Source organism: Dasypus novemcinctus, chromosome 18 (genome assembly GCF_030445035.2).
Source record: "Dasypus novemcinctus isolate mDasNov1 chromosome 18, mDasNov1.1.hap2, whole genome shotgun sequence".
NCBI lineage: Eukaryota > Metazoa > Chordata > Mammalia > Cingulata > Dasypodidae > Dasypus > Dasypus novemcinctus.
Window position 1 is genome coordinate 28827037 of NC_080690.1, and position 15433 is coordinate 28842469.

The window sequence follows — 15433 nt, forward strand, 5'->3', positions numbered from 1 at the left end:
CAGTGGAAGGGGAGAAAATTGTGTAGCTATGATAGATACTCCACAGTTCATAATGATGAACTCTAAGGCCAGATTGCATTTTGAATTGAGGAAGGTGGGTTCCATTTCTAACATGAGAGATTCCATGTATTTTGGTGCTATTGGCTTGGATAGGAAATGCCGTAATAGAACAGTTTTTCCAGAGGGAGAGGTGTGAGAGCTTGAGAATGGCATGTTTAAGATACCTTTCAAATTTTATATGCAGAAATACTAAGGTAGAAAGAAGATGAATTTTCATTAGGAGTATTTAGAATTTTCACATCTGACCATTCACAAATTTGACTAAAATGCAACAGTTTTTTAATTAAATTATTGAAAAGAAGAAAACCTTTTCTCCTTTCCTTTCCTCCACTCTTATTACCTGAGTTGCCATTAATATAATTCTCTAATAAATCTTCTTTCTCAGGAAAAGTTGTTTCAAGGTAATAGTGGCAGATGAGTTTCAAAAGTGTTCCTTTTCTTAGAGGTAATGACTATTAACTATGGTCACACTGATAGAGATGAGGAGAAAGAACAAAATGGGAGTGGATTCAGAAACATTCCATTTCCTTGGTCTCCCAAGGCTCTCTGATACAGGACTGGCAGCAACGGGAGGCCTCTTGCTGGCTAATTTCGTTAATAAACATATCTAGAAGAAACTTACCTTGAATATAAAATTAGAAAGAAATGGAATCATTAAACCAATTATGAGATAATGGGAAAGTTGTGTTCAATATGATGATTTTCATTGCCTACCTTATGGCAAAACTATTTGGAAACCATTTTTTGTGTCCCAACACCATAATTTCCTAATTCCAAGAGACATTTTCATTTATCCATTTTTAGCTTCATTTCATCGTTAAGTCAAAATGTGTTTGCCAGAAGAAATCTTTTCTATAATCTGAACCAATCTTGTCATATTGGGTAAACTGAGCCTTAGTATATCCAAGGGACTCAGTGATTGAGTTCAAACTAGAATGAAGTAATGTTTGCCTGATTTCGTTTTCCCCCTTTTTAGGTTTATAGTCCATTGAATGTTTATATTTTTCCCTAAATTTTTTTGTGACAGTGAGATTAAAACTCTCTGATTGCTGGAGTTTGGGTTTCCTAGAAATTGATGCTGAGATGAGAGTTGTATGTAAGTAGTCTAAACATCTTGGAGATGGTCCCAAGGAACACCAGGAGGAAATGGGGAAGTGAGATTAGGGAAGGCTAGAGAGTCAACAAAATATGCATTATCAAGTCTGCTGCAGTATGAGTAGCTAGAGTTATATCCCAAGGGAGAAACTCTGGAAAACTGTAAAGAAACATAGCTCAGTTACCCTACCAGAGAAGGGAGGATGCCGAGGTCTTACATACCAACTTCTTTAAGTCTCTAAGGGCTGCCTCCATGAGTGCATTTATTCCCCAGTAGCCTGGCCTGACACGAAGTGGGAAAATGGGTTCTGAAGGCCAGAGAAAACCCAGGAGTTGCAGTTGGATGCAGGAGTTGGCAGTTGGATGTAGGGCAGGTGTGCCCTGAAGTTGCAATAGTCAGGACTTATGGTTAAGGTGAGGAAACAATAACATTTCTTACTCCAATAACACCAGTATATCACTAAAGTGTTTTGAATAGGAAATGAGACTAATGCCACTAATTGAACACATATTTTGCCCCCATAGGAGAAAGAATATACATATACACTATAATTGCATTTTCCTAGAGAGTTTTGAAAGTAGGGCTTTTGGTCTTCAGAGCAATGAATGAGGACTTTAGTAACATGAGGACTGTTCTGTGGGTCTGAACAGCTTGCGGCAGGGCATAGCAAAAGTTTAGTAATTGGATTTTATCAAAAATGATCTACAAGTCTGTAAATATCAAGGTAAGTTCCAAAATGTCTTTGGTGTGTTACACATTGCATCTTTCTGTGCTGAAATTAGCTTAATACTTTATATTGGGCAACAATGAATATCCCCACAGGCAGCCAATGTGATTATACAGCAAATTGGAAAGAACATTCACATAGACTCAATAATACACTGATATAACTCTGCTCCAAATATATACCTGGTAAACACATGGCTGAACAAACTCCACATCTCAGAATAGTCTCAAAGAGAGATTGTTACTTCTTCCTGGGAAATATTGTCTCTGACTCATTTAAAAGAGTATACATTCTACAAGGGCAAAGGATGTTTCTGTCATTTTTCATCACTGTACTGGCAATATCTCCAAAAGTGCCCATAACAAAGGAGGTCCTTAATAAATATTTGTTGAATGAATGAATGAATGGAATTTGTGCAATACTTAGCATTTTCCATCTTTTCTAAGGTCTGTATCACTTCTCAGTACCAGAAGATGTGGTTCTTGGCACTGCAATAGGGAGGGTGAAGGCCAATGATCAGGATATTGGTGAAAATGCACAGTCATCATATGACATCATTGATGGAGATGGAACTGCGCTCTTTGAAATCACTTCTGATGCCCAGGCGCAGGATGGTATTATAAGACTAAGAAAGGTAAGCTAAAATATTTTATTCTTCATCAAAACATTTTTGGAAACTTGTTTTCATCATTTTTAGGGGTTGGATAGGTTTCCTAACAGAATCTTAGAGCTGTAGGTGTTTAGCTTCCTTAGCTGTGAGACTGGATAATGAGTCTGAAGCCTTTTGTGCTTCATCTCTTGTTCCCTCTACCCACCTCAGATTTCCACTGAAGAGCTAGTGAACAGTTACTATGTTTGCTGCTACCTCCCATCTCAAGTACCTGTTGGTTCCTCTACTCATCTCTGCTTCAATGCTTTTCCCTAAGTCACAGGAATTTGCTCAACATTTGTAAGGACCATCCAGTTTTATGAAGTCAATACCTTGAATGCAACCCTTAACCAATACGAAACAGAAATTGGTGGATAGTTCTTGTTCTTTGAAGGAGGAACAATTTTGAGGCATGTTGTCTATGGTTCCCTAAGAGGATTCCCAGAAGGGATGGCTATCAATTTAATCAGAGCAATGACAAAGTTCAATTGGCTTTTAATCCTTCCCTATCGATCCCCCTATCTTTTTGTATTCTTGCTCCCTGGAACCTCTCCTGAACACATTACAGTTTCCCAATTCCTTATTGCAGGCTGTGCTTTCAGGGAAACTCAAAGACAGACAGACAGAATAGACAGATTCCATTTTCCTGGCTGCTGTGGAACATGAAGGGCAGAGCCAGCCTTGCTGCCACCAGATACTCCAAACCATGGCTATAGGTCAAGGCATTCCTGGAAATGAAGCTCATCAGTGCCTTGCTCCTGAGTGTGAGGCTACCATTAGAGAAACAGACATCTTCATAACTTTTAGAAATAATGTACGATAGTTTGCAACCCCTCCTGCCATTTGTGGGAGATCTGACAAATTCTGTAAACAGTTTCCATTTGTATTTCTCATCATGTAAGCTACATTCATAAGAAATGTGTAGAACACAGTTCATTATTTTAAGAGCGTAAGGTGCTTGCTAGGAAAAATGTTCTTTTATCCTCATCGTGATTATGTTCTTCAACATTGTTCTTCATGCTTGCCATGAAGTAGGGCAAACTTATCTGTACATAGATTTGCTTGTTTATGAATAGGAGATAGATGGTAGTCTGCACAGTTGGTAGCCAATGATTTTTACTTCTGCCTTAGTCAGCATTACATTGACATGACTCTAAGTTTACATTCTGATTCTCTTTCTCATGGGACCTACTTCCTATTATCCTGTTCCTTAGAATCCCCAATTGGAGAGATATTCACAAGGGGAACCTGGAGGTTCATAGATATAAATTTGTTTATAAAGTAAGTGTTAAAAATCCATTGGAAAAAAATTCATTTAAAAAAATCCATTTTGAACATTTATTTTGACTGCATTTGTTTTGACTCTCTTATTGGGCAACATGATCTTCATACCAGGATGCTGGTTTGAATTTAAGGTTAAGACATGCAAAGTATTTAATGTTTGAAAGAGATTATAGTGTATTTGTAGTTGAGTGAATTATTGAATGACCCAGAGTCACATTTTCCTTGGTCAATGATTCTTAATAAAAATTTGATGTTTTTGTTAACTGCTATCCTTTTTTTTTTATAAAGTGCTTTTTATAAACTAAAGCAATCAGTTTTTGCTGTATTTTATACACTGTTATTATTTCATTCACTGTTATTAATAAACACTGATCAAGCATAAACCTCGTCAGTGTGACTATGTGTCTTGACACCAAGGAACGCATGTATTTTACTCTAGCAAATAATGTGTACAGAGTCATATTTATTCAATTCATAGACTCTCTTTTGATCTAACAAAATCCCAAGGATATTTGGTTACATTGTCTTTCTATTGAACTAAGAATTAAGCAGAACATAATTTCTTATACTTAGCAGTGTGAAAAATTTGAAAATGCAAAATTGTTACAATAGAAGTGGTTCTTAAATTGTGACTATGCTGATTTTGAGTCATCTGTTCATGGGTACAGAACAGAATAGACAGGGAAATGAGTGTCTGCCTTGTTTACTAGAAAATATTGCATAAAAGGCCAAGTCCCATTCGAACTGAAATCAAATATAAAAATCAACACCAATTTTCAAAGTAAGAATGTATATTTAAGCTTACACAAGTGTTCTGAAAGTGTTCACTAATGCCTGTTTATATTCAAGTTTCTTATTTTGTAAATCTGCATTGCAGATTTAAAGTTCTGCTTTATGAGAAATTGTAATGCAAACCTAAACTATCTCTTTGAGCCTCAACAGATTTGCATCCTTCAAATCTGAAATGTTATGAGTTGGCCAGAATTGGAGTGTTAAAGATTGTAATGCAGATGGGCTTCTGGTTATTTAAAGGGACTGCATTTTTTTAACCTAGCTCTATTTGCCTAGGTCACTATCAAAAGTCTCTGGGACTTTTAAGGAATGAAGTAACAATATATTAGAAATATTGTCAGTAATGGTGCAGTGAGGTAATTTCAAAATGCTTTTAAGTGGTTGGAAGGGGGATGGCCAGACCTGGTTATCTATTTATACTCTTCTCATTCTTCCTTTTTCTAAATAGAAATACAAGTAGATATGTACCTACATACATATTCTTTATATGTCCACCTGAATCATGACATAGTACTTCTAATAGAGACCTTCTAAGAATGCCCTAAAAGATAATAAACCTCATTTTAGCCACATGATCAGTAGAGCGGCAATGCTTTGAAAGTGAAATAAGAAAACATTCTTTGTTAGGATTAGTGCTAAAATATGCTTCATAATGTCTCTTTGGTCTAAACAATGAATATTTCTAGTCCTTTACATTTCACACACTGTTGCAGAAATGATAATATATTCTTCCCAGATAGAGATTGTGTTCGATGTTGCCTTATCTCCTACCAGCAGAGGCTCGATTAACTGGCTGATTAGTATGCAGGTCATGCCATCAGTAGTAAAATTTTATTACGACTCTGAAGTGAAATTTTGATGGCACAATTCATGACTGTGAATATTTCGTGAATTACAAGTGAAATGAGCAAAACAAAGCAAAACAATAGGAGATTAGATTCACTGAGCTTGTATAATAAACAGATATCAATAAATGCCTGTAAAATTTACAGGTTGGATCTGGAGGAATGGAGAGTGATCCCATTAAGACTCACAAATGGGCTTAAATGCACATAACTTCCATCCATCAGCATTATACTCATTTGTTCTTGCTGCTGTGGTCATTAGTGGGAAACATTCATCTTTGTCATTTCTTAACAGCCTCTGGACTTTGAGACCAAAAAATCCTATACACTGAAGGTAGAGGCAGCCAATGTCCATATTGACCCACGTTTCAGCGGCAGGGGTCCCTTTAAAGATACGGCAACAGTTAAAATTGTGGTCGAGGATGCTGATGAGCCACCTGTCTTCTCTTCACCGACTTACCTCCTGGAAGTTCATGAAAATGCTGCTCTAAACTCCGTGATTGGGCAAGTGACTGCTCGTGACCCTGATATTACTTCCAGTCCTATAAGGTATTTCTCATTTAAAAGGAATACTGACTAGCTCCAGCAACAAGTAAATCAGTACAAAATACAATTATGTATGCGTTCTGTGCAGCTGCTATGCTATGTGTTCTATGCTCACACGACAGAGGAATTTTGGTCACCCTTAAAACACTGTGAGCTTATGTCTGTATGTGTCTGTGTGTGTGTGTACCTACAAAGAGCTATGGAAAAATGTTAAGCAGGAGGGATGTCAAGATGAACACAACTCTTTCAGTTTTCAGACTGCTCAATGAAAATGCAAAATTGTTCATATTTTGCAGCTCATTTGGGTTAATCTTTTATTTTATATTTTTGTTTGTGCATTTTTTCTCTCGCATTAGGAAGGACTTGCTGGTTTGTCTTAGTTCTCTTTTGACAGCTACAGTGGTGTCTCTATTAGAACCATGAGACCACTGTGTCAATACATAAAGAGGCTCCTGTCTTATTTCTATGTTCGGTTTGGTGTTTGGCTTTGAAGATATCTTATTATCACTTCATAGACATTCCTGATAGGTCAGCATATATAGACCGGTAACTTTTTGACAAAATTTTTCTCTACCAGTTCAAATGTACTTCTTCATTTATATTTTTCTTGCTCAGATTCTTTCCTGCCTGAGAAATAACCCTGTATTAAAGTTTTTCTGTCTTTTTCAGAAATGAGGCTCAATTCCTCATTTTTATTTTCTGTTGAACTGTACATATCTTTTTGCTTTTGCCAGTCACCCAAATGACAGTACAGGTGCTCAAGTTAAATAGCTTTCTTCCTGAAGAACTCTGGAAATCTATAACTTGCACACTGGTCTCCAAGGGTGAAGAGTTGGCTAATGATGTATTTGAGTGTGGATTTCAAATATTGTCTTAGAAATGATTGTTGTAAAAAAAGAAAAAAGAACTAGATGGAGGAACACAGTTTTAAAGAATAGTCCAGTTAATCTATGAGTTAGATGTTACCTCATATGCAACTCATTCAATTTCCTAGTTGCTGGTATCTAGGGAAAATAACCTTCCAATTACTTTATTCAGGAAAATCTAGATAAATGAGCTTTCTGGAGGTTTTATTTACTTGATTCTTTGTTTGTTTGTGTTAAATTCATATTATTCACAAGGGAGCTGAATCTGTGAGGCTGAGAGTGAAATGTAGTGAGTCAACGCCCCAAACAATTTGAGTTTGGCCAAAGGAAAAAAAAAAAAAGATGATGAATCTATTGAGATCCAGAAGAGCTGTTTTCAAGAAGCTATTTTGATAGTCAGAACAGTAAATAAGAATACATCCCATGGATCTACAAACAAAAATTACTGCAGAAGAACCCAATATCTAAGAAATTAAAACTCCATCCGGGGTGGCAAGTTGGCCATTTTCAATAGTAAATGAGTTTAACATGAATAGGAGCCTTCTTCTTTGCATAAGTGAATAGCATCTCTAAAAGGTCTAAATGGTGAATTTAAGGGGTGGTGGCGGGGGGAAGTATCCAAAAAAACAGATTTACACGGATATTCATTTCCTGAGTAAATCATGAAGTTATACAATGGCTGTATGCTGGAGTGCTGATATAAATAAATGACAGTAATATTTGTCAAATGAATTTGTCCCATTGTCCTTCTGAAAGGAATACAGAAAGGAGTAGTTGCTATTATTCTCACTTCTCTAAGCATGAGACTAAATGTGAATGGAGTAAGCAAGATTGGGCCAACTAGACCTGTCTTGGCACATGATATGGTGAGGTTCTTCTCTTGTCAGCAAGGTACACATAGGGGCTAAGTAGTAGGCCAAGCCAAGGGCCCTTAAGGAAGCTATTGGGGCAATTACATATAAACTCTAAACACTATTCCATAGTAACAGTGGGAATAGACTTTTTGTTGCAGCAACTTCTTGTTGTTGTTTCTGTCTTCTTAAATAGAGATAAATGAGTTTTGAAAATTTCACACACCATAATGAAAGCAACCTCAAATTGCAAAGCTGGGTTTAAACCCAGGTCTATCATTCTCCACATGTTTAGGCACAGTTTATAGTTGATGTATTTCACTAACGTAGAAATGGAGATTTAGAGATGATAATTCCAGTTCAGAAGGTAGTACTTGATGATTATCATTGTGAATATTATTATTATTGCTTTTATTTTTCATATTGTAACTGGTATGAAAGATATGTCTAGAGGAAGCTTGAGGCTGCTCAGAATCAATTGCCCAGCTTGGAGGCATTTAGATTTTAGGCAAGCTAAAGGAGATCTGAGGCTATTTGACCAGGAAAAGATGGACAGATAAAATATCATTTGATGACAAGGACAGATCTGTTTTTCTGATAGATGTCAGGCAAGTGCTAGTTCTTTGGAATCTACAGTCCTACCCAAAAAAGTGTATGAATTCTGTTTAAAAGAAGTACTTGTAACAGACTATTAAGCGTCAGTCAGATGGTAGTTCCAACACCTTTCTAATTGGAGGTGGATTGGCTCCATGAAATGAGAACTTAAGAATCGCTAACTGCATTTTTTAGCAACTGTTCTGCATTTCCACAGGTTTAGTGGGTTATAGAAAGCAGCTTTCCTCTCATGTACAAGTGGTTAATTTGAGTATGAAATTAAATTTCCTGACTAGCTAGAGCAATGCATAGTTTCTTATGAGTCTAGCAGACAGATTTAGTGATGTCTAAACTTTTAAAATAGAATTAGAGGACATGGATATTCATGGAATTACTGGGAAACAAATAGCTATGCATTACTGTCTCTTTAGGATTGCTGTATGCTGTAGGCTGACAAGAATGTATCAGTCTTTTAGGAGAATGTTTACTTTGCCATCCAGCAAGAAATAGCCAGTTATCATGGCGTCTACCACATTCAAAACAGTTATTTGCTTATTGGTCAACCTTTCCTGAGAATCGACATCTTTTTAGAGCACATTACTAATTTATACCTATATTTATATCTATTTCTGTATATTCCTTTCTAGGGAAAATAAACAATTACATAGAGGAAAACTTTATTATCACCCTCTCCTGTCCAGTAACATTAGTTAGGCATTTGTTACTTTATGAAAACTTATTCTTCCCAATAATAAAGAATAAAGAGTAAATTATTTATAAGGTTACATGTTTTGACCTAGACAGACTATGTTCAAATACTATCACTGCTGTTTCCCAGTCAGACAGCTAGTCTCTGGAATTCTCTGAGCCTCAGTTTCCTCATCTGTATAATATCTTCAACTGAGGAATACTGAGATGATTAAAGGATGTTATTACCTAATACATGTAGAAGCTAATACCTTTATTATTTAATAAGAGGTAGGTCATCCTCAGTTTTGTAAATGCAATTTAAATATCTAGTACTTATTTGAAAAGAATTTCTCCTTCTAAATGTGGCTTACTGTGCATAGAATGATCTGGTTTTTTTTTTTCTTTAAAGGTTAGATGCTAAACAGTCTAATTAACCTTATCTAGCTTAATTTACACCTGCTGCTGTTGTTGCAAATATTACTAGTGAGTGCTTAATATGTTGTAGGGACCACACTAAATATACTGCCTTGTTTGATTCTCTAATACCTTTATAAGATAATATGTATAGTTATTGTCCCCATTTTACAGCTGAGGAAACTGAGGATAAAAATATGAACTTGTTTGTTATCACACAAACAGTAAATAGTGCAACTGGGTATGGACCTGGGTTTTTCTGACAATAAAATGTATGACTTTGTACCTATACCACTCAATTTCTTTCCCTCTGTAACTCTAGCTTTTAGTGTCTTTACAAGTTGGTATATATTAGCAGGAGCAGTTTTAATTGAAATTATAAACTTACTCATTCTCTAAAAGGTCTCATCCAATCAAGGGTGCAGATCAGGAAAGAAGAAAAAGAAACCAAGTCTATGGAATTAACCACAGTTAGGCCAGGATGTGCCTTGCTCATCCATTCAAGCCTTTTTATATGGATTTGTTACTATTGGCTGAAAAACAAATTGTGGACTGAGAGGAAATGGGAGAAAAATATTATTTTTATTTGATTAATCTGTCATTGTGCTAAGTTCCTTTTATTTATTATTTCACTTAATTCTCATGAAACACAACAGGATAATATAGTACCATCTGGTTTAATAAAGGAAGAAAGTAATGGCTCTGAGAGAATGAGCTCCTTGTAAATGGCAATATAGCAGGTAGATGTGGAGACAGGGTTTGTATTCGCGCATATTCTTATTCCAGAAACCAAACTGTTGACCACTAGGTTATGACATCTTGAATGAGGCTAGGAGGATGACAGCTAATGTTAACAAGCCCATACTTCATGGCAGATACTCTTTAATGGTGTTAAATTCAACAACTGATTTATATTCAAGGTAGGAAATAGTCTTAGCAAAGGATGGGTATTAAGAATATTAAGTCAATGCTTTCATGTAAAGTTGCTATTGTCAGTGTTTGGCCTGACCCATTTTGTCGACTCAATCAGTTTCTTTCAAGTGTGCATTTAGTGTCACCATGGCCTTGAGATGGCATGTAACTGTTTCTAAGGTAGATGCTTCCTATTTCTTTCTGAACATTCACCTTAAGTAAGACTATACGAGGTACTTAAATTAAAAGTGGGAATGATGGCTATTCAGCAGGCAAAGCCAGGAGGTTGACACATGATCACAATGGCTGCAGTGCTCCATTGTCCTAATTGAATGTAAGTGCCCACTCAACACAAGAGCATATAACACTGCTTTTTTTTTTTTTCATTTACTCATATTCTGGAATTTTTATAGTTCACCTCAGTTAGCAGACTGTCGGCTAATGATCTCTTTTTGAAAGTACTCCTTACAATTCAGATATCTAATGATGCTAATGTAGAAATATTTCACATTGTAGAGAACCTGATATTAATTTAAAGGATAGAATCCCCAAGAGAGTTTATTGGATCCCTCCTTAATTTCGCAATGACTTCCTTTATTGGTGAAGGCCTAGTCTTTGTCAAATAAGTCAAATTAGGGTCATTTTTTAAAATGTCTGCACATGTTTGGTCAGATAAATGTTTGGTTTTCTCCCAAATCAAAATTATCAACTCTTCTGGGCCACTGTTTCAAATAATTCATTGTACTTGTACAGGGTGAAAAAGCAGGGGAATACAGGAGATAATTCAACTAGCAATAATTAATTAACTGCCACATATGCACTCATTTATCCCCATAGCCATCCATTCATTCATTCATATATTAATTCATTTAATACATTCATATATATGTGTATATATATATTATTATATAAATTGTGGACTTACAGAACCATCATACATAAAATATAGGATTCCCATATAGTCCTCTATTTGGACATTCATATGTATTTTAACTTGTTTATTTGCCCAATAAATATCTATTGACCCCAAAATTTTTTGGAAAGGTTTATAAAGTGTTAAAAAGACACAGCCTCTGCCTTCATGGGGCTTGTTCTATAGTCAGGCACCTGACCGAATAGATATGAAAAACCCAAGCTGTTCACTAATTAGCCCTCAATACATGCTATCTGGAAATAACAAATAAAACTGGATTATAAAATTTTATGGCTATCAGCTACCATAGATATCTGATGATGCTAAAGGAGAAATAACTCATACTATACAGAACCTTGTTTAATTTAGAGGACTGACTTCGTGTTTATGATTTTCTCTTATATCCCTCTCTCTTTCATTCTCTGACTGTAAAGATATGCTTGGGATAGGAAAAAAGACTCGTTTTCTCTTCAGAGGAATAATAAATAATATGTGATTCAGGGAATTTAGAATTCTGAAACTAGCAGAACTCAGATAATATTATTTATTAAAGCAGTTAAAGAAACCAGTGGAGCAATTAGAGGGAAAAAGCTGAAAACTTGTAGATGAAATTTTTGATACTCAAAGTGCATGTGAGAAAATGTTAAAATGGTTTCTTTAGGCATAATAACAAAAGCTGGAAGAAATTAAGCACTGAGAAAGAAACAGTTGGAGTTTAGTGAAATATAATAACTGATTCATAACTAAGGGGTTTATTTCATTTACATGTATCTCTAAATAGCATCTTCACTTGCAGTTGGCTTAAAATTGTATCTTCTTATGAATTTTCCACATAGAGGCTGCAAACTAATGTTTAGCCAAACAGGTTTTATGTATTAAAAAGTACATTTCTCCCTGTTAAATTTGAAAAATAGATATTCTCACTTTCTCCAAAGGCAGGATTTTCCTAACTCTGCTCTGAGGAACACTACTGGGTCTAAAGAGATTGTGATCAAATAAGTTTGAACTCAAACTTAAGTTTCTTGGCTCTAGGACTTCACAGATAAATTAATTTGCTAAGGATTGAATTGTGTCTCCAGAAGAGAAATGTTCAAGTCCTAATCCCCAGCCCTATGAATGTGACCCCATTTGGAAATACGATCTTTGGAGATGTCATTAGTTAAGTTGAGGCCAAACTGGATTAGAGTGGGTCTTAATCCAATATGGCTTGTGTCCCTATAAGCAGAGAAAACTTAGACACAGCCAGTAAGAGAGAGAGATGGCCCTGTCACAGAGAAGAGACTGAGCTATGCCGCCACAAACCACAAATGCCGTGGATGGCTGGCCACCCACCAGAAGCCAAGAAAAAGGCATGGGATGGTGTATTAGTCAGCCAAAGGGGTGCTGATGCAAAATACCAGAAATCAGTTGGTTTTTATAAAGGGAGTTTATATGATACAGACACCAGCTCATAAAGCATAAGTTACTTCCCTTACCAAAGTCTATTTCCACATGTTGGAGCGAGATGGCTGCCTATGTCTGTGAGGATTCAGGCTTCCTGGCTTCCTCCCTTCCTCAGCCTTCTTTTTCCTGGGCTCAGGGTTCCTCTCTTTCTGGGGCTTGCTTCTGTTTCCTCTGTGAGCTTGCTTCAGCATCAAACTCCAACATCAAAAACCTCCAACTCTGTCCTTAGCCATGCCTACCAAGGGTGGGGACTCAACACCATACTGGCACAAGAGATTTACTTGGTTAATCAACTAAACCTCTGAATCCAATATAATCTAATATGCCCAGAGGAAAAGATTAGTTTATAAACATAATCCAATATTTCTTTTAAGAATTCATCAATAATATCAAACCGCTACACTCCACCCTCTGAAGTCCAAAAAGACATTACAATATTTTTTAAAAATCACCTTAAATCAGTTACAGTTCAAGTATTAAATCATATCACAATCAGTTTAAAGAGATACAGTTTGTCTTGGGGAAAAGTCCTGTCTGCTATAGACCTCTAAAACTTACAAAATAATTCATCTACTTCCAATACACAAATGGGCAGACAAAGAATAAACATTTTATTACAATAAGGAGCAATTGGGAGGGAAACATGAGTCATGGCTTATCTACAGTTCAGTAGACCTGCAGGAAATCCTCTGTTTGATTTCAAAGCCTGAGAGTCATTCTTATGAAGATGTTTTTTTTTCCTCCTTGGGGCCTTATGGGAACCCACCTTTTCCATGGTCTTGCCCAACATCCATTTTCTTGATTCTATCCTCGTCAAACATCTAGGTATTGACCAAGCTCCAGACCTCTCCCTCCAAAAATGTTGGGGTGATTGCCATACCTTACCCGAAATTTGGGTTAGAGTCTTAACACCCCTTGTACAGTGTCATGAAGACAACATTCCCCCTAAACTTTGTCATACTGGCTCAACTCTCTCAGTGAAATGAGTTGACCACCTGGTCTTCCTTAACCTTTGGGGGACAAGTCCACCCCTCTCAGACCTGTGGGGTACTGACCTTAACCACCCTAATCCTTGGGGAATGTGCCCCACACTCTCTGTACTCTGGGGCAACAAAACTCTTCCAGAACATCTGACAGGAACATCCACCATCTTCAATTTCTGGGGCAAACTCACCCTCTCTGTGCACATGGGTGGGATTCCTCTCTTGGCCCAAGGCGTAGTCTTAATTCCAGATCTCAGCTTCTGTAGTTTTCCTGTTAAAGCTGTTTCTCCTTCAATCCCTCCTTTCCATGTCCCTTTAAGTGCAAGCTGACAATGGATTTGTTCATACATGTCTCTCAAAAGCCTTGTTGGTTTAGTATGCAAAAAGCAGGGGTCCAAGCCATCAGACAGTAAGACTGTCCACAAATTCTTTCTGAGATGACTGCATCTTCAATCCTGATTTACAATTTCCAAGTTTAGTTAAGTCTTTCAATAGGATACTTTCGTCTGGGAGCTTGATTTCCAAAAGCTTGGAATTTCCACAATCAGTTTCTGTTTTCTTTGTACCCAACAGTTCAGTCCTCAGCATTTCTCTCTCATCTAGCATTTTGTTATAAGCTGCAAGCAAAAGTCAAGCCACATTCTGTGGGTTTACTTTGGAAATTTCTTCAGCTAAATGCCCAGGCTCACCATTTTCAAATTCTGCCTTCCATAAAAAACCAGGACTTAATCTTGCTAAGTTCTCTGCAACTTTAAAACATGGATCACCTTTCCTCCAGTTTCCAATAATAGTTTCATCATTTACTTCTAAGACGTAATAAAAAGTTTCTTTAGCTTACATATTGCTATCAGCAGTCTCTTCAAAGCAATCTAGGCCTTTTCCATCAAGCATTTCACAATTCCTCCAAAAAATACCCCTTACTCATTTATAAAATCTTTCCAGCATTTTGGTAATTGAAAAAGCACTACCCCACTCCTGATACCAAGCTGTATTAGTCAGGGTTCTCTAGGGAAACAGAATCAGCAAGAGATACCATCAATAGTAAGAGATTTATCAGAGTCTCTCACATGACTGTGGGGATACACAAGTCCAGGTTCTGCAGGCAGGCTACAACTAGGGCCTCCAGGAAAGTTTAATGATGGCTCTTGATGGTTCTGGGAGACATTGGCTGTCCAAAGAGGAGATGGGAAATTCTCACTCAGTGCTGGAATCACTTCCTCTTTTAAGGCATTCAACTGATTGGATAAAGCATCACTCATTGTTGATGGCAATCTCCCTGATTGATGTAATTGTAATCAGCTATCTATGATTTACCACTACAGTAAAGTTAATGATGACTTAAGTCCATAAATGCCCTTGTATTACATTTAGCCCAGTGCCTGCTTGACCAAACAGCTGGGCACACTTACCTGGCCAAGTTGACACAATACCCTAACCATCACAGATGGCTTCTTCCCTTTTGGAGGAAGCATGGCCCTACCTACAGACTGATTTCAAACTTCTTGCCTCCAAAACTGTGTGATGATAAATTTCTCTTGTGTAAGTCAGTTTGTCTATGGCACTTTGTTACACTAGCCTTGGCACACTGAGGTGGGTACAGTGCAAATTCTAGGAAGGAGAATGTGTAAGCAGCATGTTTGATCCTTGAGCCTTGTTTTGCTCTGTGGAGCAGAGCCATGCTAATGTAGGCAGGTGCTCAGGGCCCTGATCTGGACCTTAATTCTAATGGATAGCGCATAGCAAATATGCCATCACTTTGTTCCCGATA

The 15433-nt window shown here is 36.9% G+C and overlaps 1 protein-coding gene across 1 annotated transcript in view; it reads left to right on the plus strand.

The window, feature by feature from the left end:
* Positions 1–15433, plus strand: part of CDH8 (cadherin 8) — a 422481-nt gene that overhangs the window by 233483 nt on the left and 173565 nt on the right. Inside the window, exons 6-7 of the mRNA XM_058279904.2 lie at positions 2330–2517; positions 5749–6002. Coding sequence (XP_058135887.1) covers positions 2330–2517; positions 5749–6002 — 442 coding nt within the window. The remainder of the gene's footprint in view (positions 1–2329; positions 2518–5748; positions 6003–15433) is intronic.